This window comes from Xiphophorus couchianus, chromosome 12, assembly GCF_001444195.1.
Source record: "Xiphophorus couchianus chromosome 12, X_couchianus-1.0, whole genome shotgun sequence".
NCBI lineage: Eukaryota > Metazoa > Chordata > Actinopteri > Cyprinodontiformes > Poeciliidae > Xiphophorus > Xiphophorus couchianus.
In genome coordinates, this window is record NC_040239.1 from 23,775,905 (window position 1) to 23,795,459 (window position 19,555).

Here is a 19,555-nt window from a genome sequence, read left to right on the forward strand (position 1 = left end):
CTCCACTGACTGGACCGTGAAGCGCGCCTGGGTCGCGCGCTGCTGGTGGGCACAGCGCCGTCACGAGCTGAAGGTGTCATGAAACGGAGAAAACTCACTCGCAGAAAGGCAGGGGGCTATTTATACCAGCTCGCATGGCAACATAAGAGATACTCTTATATCGGATAAATAAATTACCGGAGCGAAAATGGCCAAAAACACGTCTCTTTATTTTCGGATTGTCGAGGGCAGGAACCTTCCGGCCAAAGACGTGTAAGTAATTTCTCAATGGCATGTGCTTCTGTGTTGTAGCCTTACCTGATAAAATAACCTACGTCTAAAATTTGGTTTCCGAAGAACTCTATTTTGGTTTTTCATTTGAATAAATTCAAAGATCCACGTGTGGAAAAAAACAAAACAAAACTATGTTTACCTGCTCGTATTGATCTGAGCATCATTAAAAAGAAAAAGGAAATGTATTTTAATTAATTACAATCTGCTCTCCCAATTCTCCTAATTTTCAGATCTGGGACGAGTGATCCTTACTGCATCGTTAAAGTTGACAATGAAGTTGTGGCCAGGTGAGCTCTGTCCGTTTCAATCAACATTAACATAAGGATCCTGTGAGAAAAAAACAAGTTTTCTGCTTTACAAACATCAGCAATCTTGTCAAAATGGTTTGTTGCGTCATAATTTATTACATGCTATATTCCGGTAAGCATGTAATAAATAGTACATGTAACCTACAATGGTTACAAGTGTATGTTACCCATGTGGAAGGTGTGTTCAAACGCCCACAGCATGGCCCGTTCAACACAGCTAGAGAACCTGATACTGCTCTGGCCTTTAAACACCCTTAGGTAACCATGGTGAGCATGCATCAATTATTGCAGGGGGCACCTGTAAGAAAAGAAAATACTGGGGAGATGAGAGAATACACCTTTTTGCAGGTGTATTTGAAATTTATTGATAATCTAAAAAAAAATAAAAATGAAAAAAATTCAAGAACTTTAGTAAGGAAATGGGAAGTATGACTGTTGTTCCATCTGGAGTGTTGAAAACTGCTCAGTGTTTCACTGCAGGCACATTATTTTTCACTTGCTGTGTTACTGGGCAGTTGACTCTTGAGTGTGATTTCCAAGGATGATGAGCCTGGTAGATTGCGCTGGTAAATAACAGATACACAAAACTTTTTCTATGCTCATTATGACACAGTGTTTTTTCCAGGCTGTCATTTGTGTTAACTTTTAATTAGTGTTCATCAATAGGGCTTCTGACTATCTCCAAATTGTTTGAATGCTCTCAAAATTGCACAAAAGTAATCCAGTTTCTAAAAAATGAGAAAAAAAATTATTAGACTTATTCGGTTAATACCTGAGTGTGTGTGACTCCCAGATGCAAACTATTCAGCATCTGAAATCTTAGTCACAGTTATTGTAGGATGATGGTCGCAAACATTGATCTGCAATAAATGCAACACATCTTTTTATTAGCCAGCAATCATTATGCAGGGTCAGCTTTAAGCTTAAGACTAGCTTAAGAGAAAAGCTTCCATTTTGGACTAATTAAATACAACGTTTGACCAAAGCTGTTTTGACTTGGGTCTGTGGTCTCTATCAAACTACAGGCAGGCAACAATGGTTTTACAAATTAACCAAATTAATTTACCAAATTAACCTTTACTGAGCATCTGAAACTCTGTCTCTGAACATATCAGGAACTTTGTTGTTTATGCCTCGATCCTTTCTCAGTCACATTGGGATGGTAAACTTGAAAGCTTTCTGTAAATATAGCAAAGCTTCCACTTAAAGCTGTTGACAGTTTGCATCAAAATAACACGTCATTACTAGAAGATATAACATTGGTGTTATATATCATATGTTGTGTGATGCCACATGTCATTACTAGTTAGTGTAATTTAAAATCTTTTTGTTGCACCTCATCAGTCACCTTGTGACCTCTAAACAACAGGTTTATATTTAAGACAAGAAGGCTATCTGACTTGTCCAGTGAGGTTTATGGATCCTTAGAGATCCTTAATTACTACCAATTAGAGGTATTTGCAGATTTATGGATCTCTAACTTTTGCATAAAACAAAATCGTTGTTGCAAAATGTTTTGCTTCCTTTGGTAGAGGCACTGACAAAGTGTGGAGACCTTTTAAATGTAGCAGAGAATGAAGCGTGATTAAAATCTCCAGATATTTCCACAAAAGCACTGGAATGTTGTGTCTGCAGCATAACAACATCTGGACTGATCGTATCACTTACATTCTCTGCAACAGCCGATGGTGAGATTTAAGTGGTTTCCAAAATAAAACTTTTGAACTCTCTTGGTGAATAATATGAACAAAATATTACTGCTAACAATTTGCTACCTGGGCTGCAGAGATGACACTTCACAGTTACATGTCCTGGATTACAATATCTGTTGACTATCACTGCTAATCCTCCTCAGTTGCTTTTGCCGCTTCTCTTTAGCAACCTGCTTTGCCGCTTCCCTGCCTGCTCATATTATGAGGAAGACCGCCAGAGAGACATTGGCGTTGGTCTTGATCCCACAGCCATGTCTCAATGAAATGCATAGTGCTGTTTTCCAGATACTCTGGCTGGAGTTCACCCAACTTGTTTGCAAACAATACCATGTTGCCAAAAGATGTCTTGAACCCCCTTCTTTTCTCTCAACTCTTTGCTCCTGACACCTTCTTTTCAGCTAATCTGAAATTTGTTTCTGCAGTTGAGGTATTATTTCGGTTTTTGTAGTGTTACTTAGCTGCTCGTGATTGTAAACCACCTCGTTGCTATGGTTACAAATGTCAAAAAATAAAACGTATCACCAAAAATCTTTCTAGCTGCACACCATCCAGTACAAGAGGGAATAACTGTCCAAAAATGTTTCCACCAGAAAAAGAGGAATTATTAAAAAAGAAGAAAGAAAAGTCAGAATGAAAGTAGCAGAGTTACTCCGGCATGTTGCCACATTCTAGAAGAGGTGAAAAGGGAAAGAATGTGAAAAGTATGAGGGGTATGTACAGTTTTGTAAAGCATTGTAGACATTAGAGGTGTGTCATTCAGGCATTAATTTAAAAATGAACTCGACCAAATGTGTTGAACGTCTCTTTCCAGAACCGCTACAGTGTGGAAGAATCTAAACCCATTCTGGGGTGAAGAATACACGCTGCACCTCCCAATGGGGTTTCATTCACTGTCGTTCCTCGTGATGGACGAAGACACAATTGGGTAAGAAGGTTTGGAACGTCTTCATTCTTAAACAGCCTAGTATCAGGCAGGGGCTGGCATTTGATTTACAGCCCTCATTATTTAACTTAGCTCATGAACTGAACTTCAAGTTCAGCTCAACTGTTTTGGGAAAAAAACAAAAATGACAGCCAAGCTTTGAATAGACAAGCTTCATCAGGCAGATGGTTCCCCAGATCAACTTGCTATTTTTTATTTTAGAATATTAGGGCTGCAGTCGTTGCTGTTTGCTGCTTCATTAGAATGTCAATGCAGTTGTATTTACCTGATAATCTGCTTTTTTATTCTACTCTGCAGACACGATGACGTTATTGGAAAGATCACGCTGAGCAAAGAAGCTATTGGATCTCAAGCTAAAGGTATGACCGATTACAAAATAAACTTCAGCCTGTAATTGGTTGAAAACATGACCAGAGGTCAAAAGTTAAACATACATTGATTTCCCAAGACACCGAACAGTCAAATGTCCGTTTTTAGTCTGGGAATGTTTTTTTTTTGTGTTCTCTCACATGTTAAACATGATTTATTTGTGCTGATTAATCACTTTTTGGAATCCCACAAACTCATTGGGATTTTTTTTTTTTGTGATGTGTTCCTGCTGCTCATCTGCGTAAACCTTGGGATTATTCATTGTGCATCATAAACCAGGAAGGCAGCCAATGCATTTCAAGCAGCCTTACACCATAAAATGCCTGGTTCCCTCGCAGAAAAGCTTCTCTTTCAGCTCCCAGTGTTTACCCAGCATCAACTGTTACACCTTCTGCAATGTCTTGGCCAAACATATGGCATATTACGCATGAAGCTCTTTGATAGTGCAGTAGCTTCACTCTAATACTGGAGGAGTTTATCATGTTATGTTTGCTGCATACAGATATGGTGCTTGTGAGAACCACCTGGCATGGCCTTCATTCCAGTGATTCATGACTACATGACGGTACTGAGTCACTGACTCCCTCGCAGGATTTTTCTCACAACCTGGCCTTGATTTTATAGTTTTTTTTTCACAGGTTTGATGTTTGTTTGATGTTTCTGAAAAACTGAAATACAATCTAAACACAGCCACATAACTTGCAGAAGAGTTGGAGTCGACAGGAGTGCATTCATGGCTGTACCTACTTGTGCTGCTTCTTCCTCTTTTTTTTTGTTTCCTTCCATCATCCCACATAACCCAGTCAGGCATAACATTATGACCAGGTGAAACAAATGCAAGTGAAGATTTTATCCTCAAAGATGATGTGTTTGAAGAGAGACTACTGACCAAGGGTTGGGATTTGAATGAGTTTCATAAGGGAAAAATTGTGGATGATTCGCCATGGTGAAGCAGTTTTATATGTTCATACATAACATGGTTTACATGAAAATAATGAAACAAAGTTAAGACATATAAGACTAGAGATCTAAGAAATTTATTCTTGATTTTTTTAGTTCAAAACTCCAACTTTCTTGGGATACTCACCTTCTATCACCAGTATCTATCAACAACTGTTTTAGTTGTTCAAGGAGGGATCGGTGGTAAACCAACACAGTTTAAAGACTTTACTGATGCATTACATAAAGCAAAGGCTAATTTGTAAAAGAAATCATCGCTGGATCTTAGAAAAAGGTCTCAAAATATGCGGTGCGTCATAGTTGGTTGCGATGTGGCAGCATCAATCAGTCACGGTACTCCTATTGACTTCTTTCCACCTCTGAAATTTGTTCAAACCAAAAATGTATGCCTCCGTGTGTCCAGATTGGAATCTAAGCTCCTGTTGCAGTTGCTGGACAAATAAGTCTAATCTAGTGAGACGTCTTACTGCAGTGGAGACGACAAATCTCTGAGCTCTACAAATCTCAGTAGAGATGTATTGTCCATATACATATATTCACAGTTTGTTTGTTGTTTGTTTTCACAGTGCAACATGGACTAGGACTCTGTCTGAGTGGCTCTTTTATGTCTCGGTCAGGCTGATGGGTTAGATAAGGCTTTGTGAGAAAACATGTAAAACAAGTTCTGGAACAAGATTCTTTACAGGGATGACACTTTTTTCTTTGAAACTTGTATTTGAAATGAAAAGGAAAGAAGAACAGAGCACTCTAAGTACTTTTATGTTTAGTTAGTCTAAGTTTTATGTCTTAGACTAATCTGCTTGTAGTTTTATAATACGACTGGTTAATGAGGCAACATGTCTGGAAAGCGATCTAAAAATGTCTATAATCGGAACAGTGTTGCTTCCTCATATCTAACATATTCTAACCTGCTTTGCTGTTACAAATCCTAAATAACATCGTCCGTCTGTGTGGTCTTCACAGGGCTTGATAGCTGGATGAACCTGACTAGGGTTGACCCCGATGAGGAAGTTCAAGGAGAGATCCACCTGAGTCTGGAACTCCTTAAAGATACAATGAAGAGCAGCCTGCGATGCCAGGTCATTGAAGCCAGGTAAAATAAAAAAACTAGTATCTAATTTATTTACTGTGGATCAACATTATTAGCTTTTTCTTCTTTTGCTCTTTCTTTGGGTTTGTTTTTTTTTGTTTGTATTTCCTTTTAAATCCTGTAAAGCACTTTGTATTGCCTTGTTGCTGAAAATGTGCTATATAAATAAAATTACCTTTACCTTTTACCTTTAGTCACTGCTAGTGTGGAGAGGAGAAACTCAAATGAACAAGAACGGCTCAAATAGTTTAGGAGCAAATTTGTCATAAAAAGAATAGAAATAACTTAGAAACAAATGTTCATACCATCTTTAACATAGTTGAATTTCTAGGGCAAAGTGCCACATCATATCTATATCTGCGATGAAACCTTCTCTCAATCACTTTGTAGGCTTCCACACTTCCTTCTGAGTCACATTGCCTCTATCGCCCCACTCAGTGCCCCATCTGCCTGTCCCAATCTCTCAGCCACCGATCAGTCTGCCAATCACAATTTGACACTGGTTTTCAACAAAGTCGAGATAGCTCTTAGTTTAGCCCAAAAAAACAAAACAGTCATACTAAGATGAAACTTATATGATTTGTATAAAATAAGGAATTACTGTAGATTGAGAGTTGTTTTCACTGTTGATATTTGGTCTGCTGATACCCACAGGGACTTGGCACCGAGAGACATTTCCGGAACATCGGATCCTTTTGGAAGAATTATTTTCAACAACCACAGCGCGGAGACCTCGGTGAGCTCTATGACCTCTATGCAGCACAGCATTCAAGAGATTCCCAGAGTAAAAAGGTTGTTTTTTTGTAAATAGTGGCTGTCTAAGATGCTATGGTTTGTCATTAGCATCTTAGACAGTAAGGCACATGCAGAGATAATTATAGATATTTTGATTTTCATTTAGCTTAATTTATTTTGTATATGTATCCTTTCTTGCATTTTAAACCTGCAACATATTCCATTAACTTTTGAGACAGTAAGGATTGGATTCATAACGTTGTCAAACATAACAATTGCAAGGAGTTAATAATGTAACTATCTATGCTGACAGAGCAGCTATGTTGGAAGTTTTATTTTCTATTCGGTGCGTTCTTTAGTGCATAATTTTCATATTGGGATCTCTTACCGTTTTTGATGTCTGGGTGTAGATTATCAAGAAGACCCGTTTCCCTCACTGGGGTGAAACCTTACAGCTGGAGCTCGACGCAGAGGAGCTGAATGAGGAGGGGACTGTGATCGTGGAGGTCTGGGACTGGGACATGGTGGGAAAAAATGACTTTCTGGGAAAGGTCAGGATCTCTTGAATTTTATGCTATGATTGCTGTCAAATAATGCAGGTTACTGAATCCATAGCTACTGAACCTTGTTAAATTTTAAGGCATTACAATTACAAATCTCAGTGTGTTTTATCTGGATAGTGTGAGGAGCATGCTTGGCATCGTTTCTTTGCAACAAGTGAAAGTTTGGTGTTCTTTTCTGAGCTAAGGAAGCTCTATAAATATGTTGGAGGCAAGATGGACTCCGTGCACTGTCTGGATCATGTTCATCACGGAGAATAGATCTTTCAGGTCTGTGCAACTAAACAACCAGCGCTCTTTAGTAGCAAACTGTGCACTTTATAACACATTAAGACTGATTTGGTTTGTCATAATTTGGCAATGTGGAAATTGATTAAGTTTCCTTGTTGCTGACTCTCCCAAGCTCGCTAGGTAGCATACTTTGATCCACAAGGGTTGTGGTATATTTATTATGATCATTGTGAGTGTTATCTTATTATTGGTCCACCAATAATAAGATGTTATTGTCTATTGTTCTGTTAGTTTCCTGTGAGCCTTTATCCTAACTTCTCTAACTTCAAGTTAGAGAAGTTTATTCTCCAACTTGTCTTCTCTAACAGTTTTTTTCCAGCCCTGCTTTTAGCTTCCTCCAACTCCCTATCAATTTCTCTGTCCTTGTCTTCGTAAGGCTTTGTTTCAACAATTTCGTTCCCCTTGCCACTCTTCTTTTAAGATCAGATTGATGAAGTGCACAATTATTAAGTGACATTCTTATTTGACATTAAATACCACCACCATTCCTACAGCTGCTCCATGTTACTTTTCTGGTTAATGTTCTCCTTGCCCAGCCTGTCAGTTTTGGAGGATGACAACATGTTTAATAGTTTACCGTTGTATTTTATTTTCTCAGTGATGGATTGAACATTGCTTTGTAAGATGATCGACACTTGATGATCTCCACAACTTCTGGAATCAGCATTTTATTGACTCTTTTTTTTTTATCCAAATATGCACAATGCTTATCAGATTTTTATATGTAAAAACTATGTATAATTTTCCTTCTACTACAATTATGCACTACTGTTGGTGTATCCCACAACATCCCATCTCGTTGTAACATGACACAATGTATAAACTTCTCAACACAAAACTACCATCTGTGTTCTTGGCTGATGTAGCAGCCTTGTTTATTCTCTTACTCAATAGGTGGAAATCCCTTTTGCTTCTTTGCACAAGACACCTGTGTTAGAGGGCTGGTTTCGTTTGCTGCCCCTGGGAAACAATGAAGCTGATGCTGGGTGAGGATCGTGGGTGTGTTTGTTTGTGCAATGACGCCAATTTGTGTATTTATACCCCTCAAGTGTATTTTGCTCGTAGATTTTTTTTTCTTCTTTCAATGCACAGGAGGACAGACAGTTGCTCACCTCCATGCTCCCTTTTATGCATTTAAATGAAGAGTAACAGGTGGAGGGCAAGGGCTCTGACAGCATCTGTTTCTTGAGATAATTTTAGAACAGAGGGCAGAATGAAATGCAAAAGAGATGTCATATTAGGTGAATTTCACAGGCTTATTTGGAACAATCACATGCTGCTTAGTGCAGTTATGATAAAAAGGCTTTGTTATGTATTACAATATATTAAATATCTCGGAGGGACTTACTATAGTTTGAGGTTACTGCAGGAAATTCCCCACTTAACCAATTCCTGAACTGATCCTTTTGTCGTTGTTGGTTTCCAGTGGCAAGCTGGGAGCTCTGCGCCTGAAGGTGCGTCTGGTGGAGGACCGGATCTTGCCATCTACGTACTACCAGCCACTTATTGAACTTCTGGTTGAGTCGGTAATCTCCCCCGCAGAGGTCAGCATCATAGCTCGTCCTCACTACGGATACTCATTCGTTCACCTTCATCATGACCACAGAGAATGCTCCATGCGTTACATTTCTTCCGTCTGTTTTCCAAAGGCACATTGTTCCTTAAGGTGTGATGAGGGTCTTTCTTTGAACAGGTGGAGGACAGCAGTGCCCTGACCATGCTGGAGGAGGTGACCACTGTGGAGAGCAGGCAGGATGTTGCGATGACTCTCGTGAAGATCTACCTAGGGCAGGGCCTGGTGGTACCATTCCTCGATTACCTTAACACCAGAGAGGTCAACCACACAAGTAAGGACAAACAGGTTGAAAATATTAGGAAACTAGATGGAGTAGACATTATTAATAACTGGTTATATGCTTCAGATGGAGCTTTGAAATTAAATAGTTTATTTGTAAATAAGTGCTAACTGTGTTGTCCTCTAAGGAAGTGCTTTTAATTTCTGTCTTTGTTTCATGTGTGAAATCTGTCTCAACATCAATTTAATTATAGTTTTATAATGACAATAAAAAATCTTGATCTTGATCTTGAACTGGATTTTCAGATCTAAATGTTTAAGCTCTAAACATGTCACAAACTGTGCTGGCCACAATTGATAGTTTACTAGTAAATATCCTTCAAATGCATTCATCTTTTATTGCAGTAGCATAAACTAACACTGAAAAATATATAAAGAGAATAAAGAAACTATCATTAATAAAATCACCAGCGACAAGATTTTTGGAACCTTTTTAAAATTCATGTCAAAATATAGGAAATTAAATATTTTTTTCAATTTTATTCACTTGGTAGAAACTTCTAATTAGTAATCCCCGACTTTCTGTTTCCCGGAGTAAAAATATGCGGTAAAACAGAGTTTTACAACAGAGGTTGCGATTAATTTTTGACTTGAACACATGGTGTTTTATACTTTGTTCACTCATTACTTTCTGATGCTTTGCTATTTCTGTGTTCTGTTCTTTATTGGTTTAGGTTTCTCTTTGTTTTTACTCTTTAGGTTTTGGTTTAGTAGGATCCCCTCATGTCCTTTCTGGATCCCTGTGTGTTCGTTTCTGTGTTAATTAGTCATGTTCCCTCAAGTCCTCAGTTCAGGTCCACACCCTGCTGCAGTGTAGTTAGTTAATTGAGTTCCCATGTCACTAATCACCTACTCTGCAGCTTTACTGTAAGTTAGTCAGTTAGTTCCCTTTAATCCTCATCTGCTCTGTTGGTTTTTCACCACTGCAGTTTTTCTGTGTTCTTGTGGCTCACTTTATCCTTGCTGTCCCATCATATGTTCTCTAGTTCTACACCTGTCCGTTCATTGGTTTGTAGGTTCTCTTGATTAAATAATCATCATCAACATGAGAATGTCATTTTCAGGTCTGTGTTTGGGCCAAACGTCAAAACAGAACATGAAGCTACTGTATCTTCTGGTTGACTAGAGACCAGAAGATACAGAAGGATGCCAGGAAGAAAAGCTTTTCCAGTTCTACCATCACAAATGTAAACATGTGCAGTTAAAATGGTTAAAATTGATTTTTTTTTTTTACAACAAACATCTCAGTAGAATATGTAGAAATTAAGTATGGTGAAGGATCTGTGATGCTGTGGGCCTGAGTCTGGGAACCTTACCATGCACCGTGTTTTTAACACTGAAAATGAGTTGTCATTTGATCTCTCTGTATTTTCCAACTATATTCAGGAAAAGGGAACGTGCTGTATTTTTTACCCTATGATCAAAAAAATATGAAACATTCTCCTGTTAATCAAAAGTTGAATGTTTCAATTAAAAGATGGATTGTATTACAAATGTCAATGTGGACTCAGGCTATTGCAGCAAAAGATGAATTCATTTTGATGCTTTGCCAGTTTATGAGCTCAATAATGTACCTCAACTTGTCCAAATTGTTGTCGTAAATGTGTTAGTTTATCAGTCACAGACTGAAACCTGCCAGCTGCTGCTATTACCTCTCGCTCCTGAGACTCTCTAAAGGTTGCTGCTGTTTTAAGTCAGAATTGACATCAAGGTCTCTGAACACCACAGATATTGTCTGCGCGTGGGCAGTTAAAGCCCACCGGCACTATATTTACCACCCTGATGGCGATTATTTACTCACCCCAACAGTCTTTTCATGGCTTGTCCGAGGTCTGGATTAGTCATGTTTTTTCCTTCGCACTGTAGCCCCCGCCAGAGATAATTCACACAGAGTTGTGCTTGGATTTCAAGCTCCGTCGGTGTAGTTCGAGATAATAAGTACAGTACCCAAGTTTCCATAGCAACTGCACATGATTCAACTGGTAACTGCTTGATCAGGAATAGATGCTGCGAACAGGCAGACATTAAAATTAGGAGCAAAGGGCAAGGCGAGGAAAGCATATTGTACGTCCTCTGAGTGGGAATGAAATCAGTCCTGCCCTGTAGGTGCCAATGTTTCACCTGACAACACAGTCCTGTCACCAGGGGCGTTTGTACGACCACCACTTAAAAGGATTTACAGTGATGAAGCAGCAGAGTCAGTCTGCTCTCGTTTTCGACACTGGGCTGTTTTATTTGTGAACAATATTGTATCTTGGCTGATTTAAGCTGCAACAAAATGAATATCCAAGAAATGTCTACATAAAATATAGAATCTGTGTGTGATTTGTTTTCATCTTGATGTAATCCTTCAATTTCAAAGGTTGTAATCAAGCCTAGTTAATGTGGGTGCTGAGGGATTTTAAGTGTTAATAGTTTCAATACAGCACTGAAGATTTACATCACAAAATTATGAGCAATGAGCAAAATAAAAATCATTTAAATATCTTCAGTTTTAAAGCAGCTATTGTGCATCACTCATTCAGTTCACTTATATTTGCTTTAATTTGGACATTTTCTTTGTTTTGTTTCCACAGCTGATCCAAACACCTTATTTCGCTCCAACTCTCTTGCCTCCAAAGCCATGGAGCAGTTCATGAAGGTGTGACAAACTATGTTATTTTATTGATGCAAGAGTAAGTGTTTGTTTTTTTTCTGAACGCATGATTTGTCTTTTATTTATGACTAACCCACTTTTGTCCCTGTTTGCAGTTATTGCATTTCCTGTGTCAGTTACAGTGCCTTACAAAAGTCTTAATTCTCCTTTAAATTTTACACATTTTGTGAAGGTACAATTGGCAAAATTCAATTTCTACCTGAAACAGACCCTCACTGTAGCACATGATGATGCTTTTCTTCTGCAGGTAGAATTGATGAGTGGATGCATGAAACTATATGCAAGGCAATCCTGAAAGAAAACCTGTTGAGGCAGCAGGACAATGACCTTTAATATGCAGCCAGAGCTGCAATACCATGGTTTTCAAATTTGCTCTTTGTTTTTAGATGACCTTTGCTCAAATCTCACTGAGCTTTTTGCAAAAGGAACAAAAAATGAGAGTTTCTTGTTGTGTTGCGTCCAAATTAGAAAAAGGCTCGAGAGGTTTTAAAGCTGTTGCAGGGCACTTTACTGCAAATGCACATCTAATGCATCTGACTGTATGCAGTTAACTTTCTGCTCTTTGGAGAATTTGGAGGACTTTTGCACATTTTGAAGCCAAACCCTGTTCCAGTGATGTAAATGAGGTACTCTGATTAAACGATGCTGTCTTGCTGCCAGGCCGTTGGCATGCTGTATCTGCATGAAGTGTTGAAACCCATCATCAATCGCATCTTTGATGAGAGGAAGTACATTGAGCTGGACCCGTGTAAGATTGACCTGAACCGCTCAAGGTAAAACAGATCTACTGCAAACATCATGCTGGATCACACCACTAATGCAAAAATCTGATTCTGATCTAATAGCATCGTCTACGACAGGTTCAGAGATGATTTCAAGTCGCAGATTTATGTGTGCAGCTGCTAAAAATCTCAAGTTGAGAATCTGCTACAAGAGGTTGAGAGCAAGACATACATACAAGAAAATAAAAAGAAATAATTAAAAAAATAAAAGAATTTTAAAATGGGGAGGGTTTGTTGCTTGGCAACAACCATGAGCCCCCTGAGATATGTCTCTATTTCTAACATGGAGAGAGAGAGAGATCCAGGATGTAACATCCTTTGAGTCTGCACTAGAAATGCCTATCCTAATCTTTTTTCCCCATTTTCCCTCCCACTGAATGTGTCCCTTTTAACATTCTCAGTCTAACACAGAGTAGCCGTGTTCCTCTGTCCAATCTCCACAATATCAGTGTCTTACATTTATCCAGGGCACATTTATCATAATTATCCAGAGCAGGGAGGCCACCACTTGTGTTTAGAGTGTATAAAACCTGCTTAGTTCTTACATGTTGCAAGTAAATATAAGCACAAAATGAGTCTGGCTGTTTACTGTGTTCCCAAATCTGTCTTTGTGCCTGAAGACGGATTTCCTTTAAGAGCGGCGTGTCAGAGGCAGAGGTTCGGGACTACAGCGTGGAGATGCTGCAGACCTATTTAACCAGCATCATCGAATCCATCGTCAGCTCTGTCGATCAGTGTCCTTCAGTCATGAGAGTGGCCTTCAAACAGCTGCACAAGAGAGTGGAGGAACAATTCACAGAGCCGGAGAATGAGGTCAGTGTCGAGCCCGACACCTAAAAACTGGGAAAGATCCTCTGGGAAATCATTCTCAGTTCACAAAATTTTCTTTGAAACTCACTTTAATTTGAACAGGATGTGAAATACCTCGCCATCAGCGGGTTCTTTTTTCTGCGTTTCTTTGCCCCTGCCATACTGACGCCTAAGCTGTTCCAGCTGAGAGACCAGCACGCTGACACACGTACAAGCAGGACGCTGTTACTACTTGCCAAGGTACGACATATGAACAAACGTGGGTGTTTCTAGTATGAAACGAAAGGTGAATTGTTGTGTGTCCCAGAAGTCTGCAGAGAAGTGAAACACAAGGCTAATGATCAAGAATGACATAATTATGTTAGTAATTATTCCAACCAGGGGGTCAGTCTTAAGATTTGATATTTCTCAGTTCCTCTAATTGACACGTCATAGCTGAAGTGTCAATTAGACTGTCAATTAGGGAGACTTAGGGAGACTATTGTCTCCCTCAGCAGTCTCCCTGTGTGCAGCGCTTCAGAAACGTATTACCATTTTTAAATTATGTCATATTAAAACCAAAAGCTTCAATGTATTTTATTTGGATTGCATCTGATAGACCAACATAAAGTAGAAGACAAATATAGACAGTTCTCCTCCTTATTTTAATTTCATTTTTTACAAAGAACAATTTCAAAATATACCCTAATAGAGGGAAGTAATGAACATCAGATTTCACCTGTGTGTCGTTTCATCTGAGGCCTCAGAGGTCTTTTTAAAAACGTTAGTCAGCAGCATCATGAAGAACAAGGAACACACCAGGAAGTTGTAGAGAAGCTTAAAGTGCGCTTTAGTTTATAAAAGAATAACCCAGGATTTAAACGGCTCACAGAGCACTGTTCAATCCACTATCTGAATACAGAAAGAGTATGACACAACCACAAACGCCAATCAACACTGCAAATCAACCTGACACCATATGCGAAGTGAAACATGGTGGTGGCAGTAACATCCTGTGGGGATGCTTTTCTTCGGGAATGGCAGAGAAACTGATCAGAGTTAATGTGAATGTGGATGAGCTACAAAGGACTAAAGATGGAAGAAAAACGTTTAGAGGCTCTGATTAAGTTTGCACTTTTTTGAAAGAAGAAGGAGCAAAAACTCCAGATGTGTGAAGTTATGGAGCTGGCTGCTGTGACTGCTCACAATTTACTGATTCGAGAGACTGAATAAAAAATGCACTTCACACTTTTGAGGTAAAATATGGGTTGACAGAGCAGAGTAGAGTACTAAGGTGGATAGCACATGATTGAGATTTTAAACCTAATGTACCAGACAAAACATTAAGTAAATGGGAAAATATCCAAAGATATTCTGGGAGGTGGTTAAGAAAAATACTATACAAAGTTTTGAAGAAATAAAGAATAAATATGATTTAAACAACAAGGACTTCTTCAGGAACTTACAATTGAGGCACTATATGGAGGAACTATTAAAAAAGATAAATGTAATTGAATTGGAATCTGGTATAATTAAGATGTTTATTTCAGCAAATAAATCAAACTTTGGGAAGAAAATAATTTCTAAATTGTATACAGGACTGGAAAATTTGAAGAAAAGCAAATTTCTGCATGTTAACATGCAAAACATGCATAAAAGTAAGATGGGAAAAGTAAGATGCTAACTGTGGGCTTTCGCAGGAGAACTGGGCAACAGTGGCAAACCTCTCGTTCCCTTTTGTGGAGAGAGTTTGGCTGGAAGAATATTGTAAGATATTTCAGTACACCAGCACAAAGAAAATACCAAGATACAAGATGTTGGAGGCAATGCAGAAAAGACAGAGCGAGTCACTTCCATGTGTTTTGGGATTGTGCCTACATGGTACCCTATTGGCAGGATCTAAAAAATTGTATGGATAAGGTACCGGGGGGTGAATATTCCACTTACTTTTGACGTTCTGTACATGGGAAGAGGGATGGAAAGATTAACAAGAGAAGCTGATAAATATATGTATAGGATTATATTGGTAGCAAGCAAAAAAGCCATTACTAGGAAGTGGTTGAAGGCAGAAGCTCCTAAAAAGGAAGATTGGGTTGACGTAATGCATAATATTTATATTATGGAAAGGCTGACTTTTTCTATCAGATTGGAATCTGGAAAATGTAATAATTATTGGAAAAATTGGCAGGGTTTTATTTCACCATAGAGATCAGACTTTGTTGATTAATATTGTGGGTTTGTGCACCCTTATAGAGCTTCAGACTGTAAATAGTTTGTTTACAGTTCATTTCCGATGAGAAGAGATTTAAAATTGTGATGACTTGGAAGAGAAGAATGGACAAGAAAACCTAATTTAGATTTTTTTTTGTTCTTTGTTTTTTTAATTTTAATTAGCAAGTGTATGGGTAGATTGGGTAATATCGAGACTAGCAAAGTTGTTGTGTCCAATGCAGGTACAGAATGTATGTGCGGCTTCTCTTGGATGATATGTATGGAACATTTGGAAAAAGAAAAAAAACCTGTAAAATCTGTATGTACACTTGTATGGAAAATAATTTTCAATAAAAACCTGCAAGTAAAAAAAAAAAAAGAAAAGCTCAGGGCGTGTGAATACTTGACACAAGGCACTGAATGAAAACTGATGATCATGCAATGAGCAGAGGGTTCCACTTCTTCACAACGGTTTAAAAATACAGCATCACAAATAGATTGTGTGACAGATTAGATAGACTAGCGCTAGAAAGCCATTAGCACATTGTGACAGAGAGCTAACCACACCTTGAAATGGCAATGATCCACCAGTGTCGCTTGAATCAACACCCACCATATCTTTAAAAATAGCAAATGCATATCACGATCACTTGTTAGTTGTTGAGACCTCATATTCTCTCCAGCGCATGGCTCTGCGGTTGCTGTCCATGGTGCTGAAAGGCTGTTGCCATGAATCTGCTGCAGACACAGTGAGCGGCTATTTTTACTCCTGTATGTGCAGCAACCAGCCCGCGGTTCAAAGTGGAGCATCAGAGAGGGCTGTAGCGAGGGGGCTTCCTTCTCGCCCCTCACTAACCCCCTACTGGGACCAGGTAGAGGCCACACAAAGAGCCTCACAGCACGCTTTGGCCCTCTGGGACCCTTCTGATCTTTGACTTTGAGACCTGCTGTCGGTGGGCGGATTTCTGAGATGATGAAAGATATCAGTGGAGAGCGCATGTCGTGTGTTTATGGTCCCCAGGCGCTGCAGAGTGTGGGCAACCTTGGCCTTCAGCTGGGTCATGGGAAGGAGCAGTGGATGTCGCCTCTTCATCCCATCATCCTCCGCAGTGTGGCCTCCGTCAAGGACTTCCTGGACAAGCTGATCGACGTCGATCACAATATCGGTAAGGCAGACGACACTGAGCGCTCCACTGAACCTCTAATCAACCAGCAGGAGACCAGCTGTCAGAGGGATCTGATATGAGCGCTATACTGTTGCTCTGTGGTGAAATATTCCTAACTAGCTGGAAGTCTGGAAAAGGGATAACACTTGTACACACAACACTGGATACCCAGTACGTCTTGAAAACACTCCCCTGTCACCCCCACCCTTCTGAAATATTGTATTTCACACACCCTCTTTTTCTCTCTGGTGCCAGTTTGACATGTAGTGCTCTTCAGGTGGAGATTTTTACAGATCAGAACACTCATTATTCGCATAATGAGGTTTTCCTTTTGTAGGTTCAGGTACCACTGCCTTAACAGGGGATCACGGTATAAATAACTATCACCAAACAATTAGATCTTATCTATTTTATAGCACAGGGCTCCCTTGTGCCTGTCAGGTTGAACAAAGTGTTTTCTTCTCACCACCGCAGTGTCTTCGGTGCCTCAGAGGGCCGTGTTCATGCCTTCAGTGACGGTGAAGGAGGGATACCTCCACAAACACAAAGCAGAGGGACCACACCTGCTGTCCCGCTTTGCCTTCAAGAAACGCTACTTCTGGCTGACCAGCGAGACCTTGTCCTATGGCAAGACCTCAGATTGGCAGGTTGGTATATTCTGCTAACATAAAGTGCCTTTCAAAACTTTTCATTTCTCTCAGGCTATTGTCTATTTTGTCACCTCGTTACATTAGAACTGTGAAGTGGAAGGAAGCATGATACATAGATTTCAAACTTTTATACAAAGACAAATTTGACAATTGTGGTGTGGATTTTTTCTCAGACTTCTTTAATCTGATATGTTGAAATAAAATCCAGGGTGATCAGCTGCTTGTGTTTGTTTGTTAGAGAACATTAGTGGACAGACAGCATCATAAAAAACAGGAAAGGTCAGCAGTAAAGTTGTGGAGATGTTTGAGCCAGGGTTAGCTTAAATCTGGATTAGCAGCTTTAAAAAGGAGTGGCAAGGGGAAGCCATTGTTCAAAGAAATGCATAAGAGACACCATTTGCAGCTTGACCCAAACCAGTAGGGGACAAGGCCAAGTTTCCCTAGTCCTTAATGCACGCTTCCCAGCATGTTTTAGATGTTTCCCAGCTTTAACACATCTGATTCAGATGATTGCAGTTCAACAAATGCTTGGTGATCAACCAAAACAAGAAGGGCAGTCTGCTTTGAGGACCAGGGTTGTGGAACTCTGCTCTGGTCGCATGAAAGAAAAAATGCAAATCTCTGCGTGTGGTCGTGTACTAACTCTACATCACTCTGAAATGGTGTGAAATGCTGTATTCAACATTTCACACCAACACATCAAGTGTTACACTCTGGGCAATTGTCACACTTGGTGTGTTCCAGTGTGACATTTTAGCCCACTTAAATACGGAAACATGGTGGTGGCAGCACCAACCTCAGCAGGGACAGGAAACTGAAGGGAAGATGGAGATGAACACAGAACAATCTTAGAAGAAAAACGTCTAGAGCTTCCAAAAGACTAGAGACTGAGATCAACGTTGCTGCAGGACAATGACCCTGAATGTGAAGCCAGTGGAAAGATCTAAATCAAAGTATATTCCTGCGTTAGAGACTTTGACTGACCTGTTTTGCAGAAAAACACTGGAAAACACGTTCAAGACCTCCAGCTGTAAATGCTCAGGGTTGTTGAATACATTTACACAACATATTTTCATATTTTTATTTGTAAAAAACAATATACATAAATATGCACAAAAAATACACATAGAGTTTTGTGATTGTACCATGACAACACGTGGAAATGCTCAAAGGATATGACTACTTCTGCAAGACTGTGCAGTTTCTACAAGCATTTGTGCTGCGAGTTGTTTTTGAATCTACCTGTTGCTTTTTATTGTTTTTATGTAGGTTTTTTCTTATCGGACTTCCAGAGGGGCCCTGAACAGCAGGTGGAAGACAGCATTATTTCTTCAAGTCTTTTACTGTGACGCTTGGACGAATTAGCAATAAAACAATAACTATTTCTCCTCTGCCAAATGAAAGACCAGTGAAACCGAGTAATTGATTTTGGAAGCTGGCTGGCTGTCTTGTCATGAATTACTCACAGGTCGTGGCTTTGAACAGAGATTTAGCAGCGCGGAGGAAACAAGAATATTGGGGAAACCTTTTAGTCAGCCCCATCGTGTTTTGATGTGTTTGTGAGATCATCATTAGAGTTATTACCATGCAGAGTCTAACCTTGTAATAATGATCTCCTCTTATTTATTGTCCAGAGGCTGTAAGAGAGAGGGAGAGAGAGGGAGAAACACGGCTGAGGAACAACCCCTTAAAAAGCGCTCTCTTTGAGCCGGTCCCCCGCTTTGTGTGACCAGAATAAAAGGCGAGGTTTAATTGAAGGCTCTGGATATTCATGCTAACATTGCAAATCAGATTGCAGACAATGTCCTGGCCCCTTCCCTCCACGGTCGGAGCACTCCATCCTCAGTGAGGCCAGCTCCCGTCGGAAACGGCTGATTTACACTTAAAAGTAGCCTTCGCTGCCACACCGATCTCATCTTTTTTTCTTTTTTTTTACTGCTCGTGAAATATACACATTCTGCCATATTTATTAGTTTCTTGATGTGTCAACTTTAGTTGAAATAAACCAAAAACTATGTATCGTGTGCGTTAATTGTTGGATGAACTGTTGCAGGTGCGCTCCTCCATACCAATTCAGTGTGTGTGTGCCGTGGAGAGGCTGGATGAAAATGCCTTTCAGCAGCAGAATGTAATGCAGGTCATTACACAGGACAACGATGGAAAGCTGAACACCATGTACATCCAGTGCAAGGTGCGCTAGTGCCT

At 39.6% G+C, this 19,555-nt stretch overlaps 1 protein-coding gene and 1 long non-coding RNA gene across 4 annotated transcripts in view; one reads left to right on the forward strand and one right to left on the reverse strand.

Annotated features, from left to right (window-relative positions):
- rasal1 (RAS protein activator like 1) overlaps positions 1-19,555 on the forward strand; it is a 23,947-nt gene continuing 4,392 nt past the window's right edge. For 2 of the 3 annotated variants that reach the window (XM_028033008.1, XM_028033009.1), the window contains exons 1-17: positions 2-252; positions 504-560; positions 3,105-3,218; positions 3,534-3,595; positions 5,529-5,658; positions 6,310-6,391; positions 6,801-6,941; positions 8,136-8,227; positions 8,668-8,785; positions 8,935-9,088; positions 11,673-11,737; positions 12,413-12,525; positions 13,155-13,347; positions 13,447-13,584; positions 16,556-16,700; positions 17,175-17,347; positions 19,404-19,541. In XM_028033008.1, coding sequence (XP_027888809.1) covers positions 188-252; positions 504-560; positions 3,105-3,218; positions 3,534-3,595; positions 5,529-5,658; positions 6,310-6,391; positions 6,801-6,941; positions 8,136-8,227; positions 8,668-8,785; positions 8,935-9,088; positions 11,673-11,737; positions 12,413-12,525; positions 13,155-13,347; positions 13,447-13,584; positions 16,556-16,700; positions 17,175-17,347; positions 19,404-19,541 — 1,980 coding nt within the window. In that variant the 5' untranslated portion in view covers positions 2-187. Of the gene's footprint in view, positions 253-503; positions 561-3,104; positions 3,219-3,533; positions 3,596-5,528; positions 5,659-6,309; positions 6,392-6,800; positions 6,942-8,135; positions 8,228-8,667; positions 8,786-8,934; positions 9,089-11,672; positions 11,738-12,412; positions 12,526-13,154; positions 13,348-13,446; positions 13,585-16,555; positions 16,701-17,174; positions 17,348-19,403; positions 19,542-19,555 lie in introns of all 3 variants that reach the window. The other variant, XM_028033010.1, reaches the window with a different exon arrangement.
- Positions 8,318-8,731, reverse strand: LOC114154176 (uncharacterized). Its single transcript, XR_003597511.1, has 2 exons — positions 8,590-8,731; positions 8,318-8,425 (listed from the first exon to the last, which is right to left on the reverse strand). It is a non-coding gene; the product is annotated as an uncharacterized LOC114154176 (long non-coding RNA).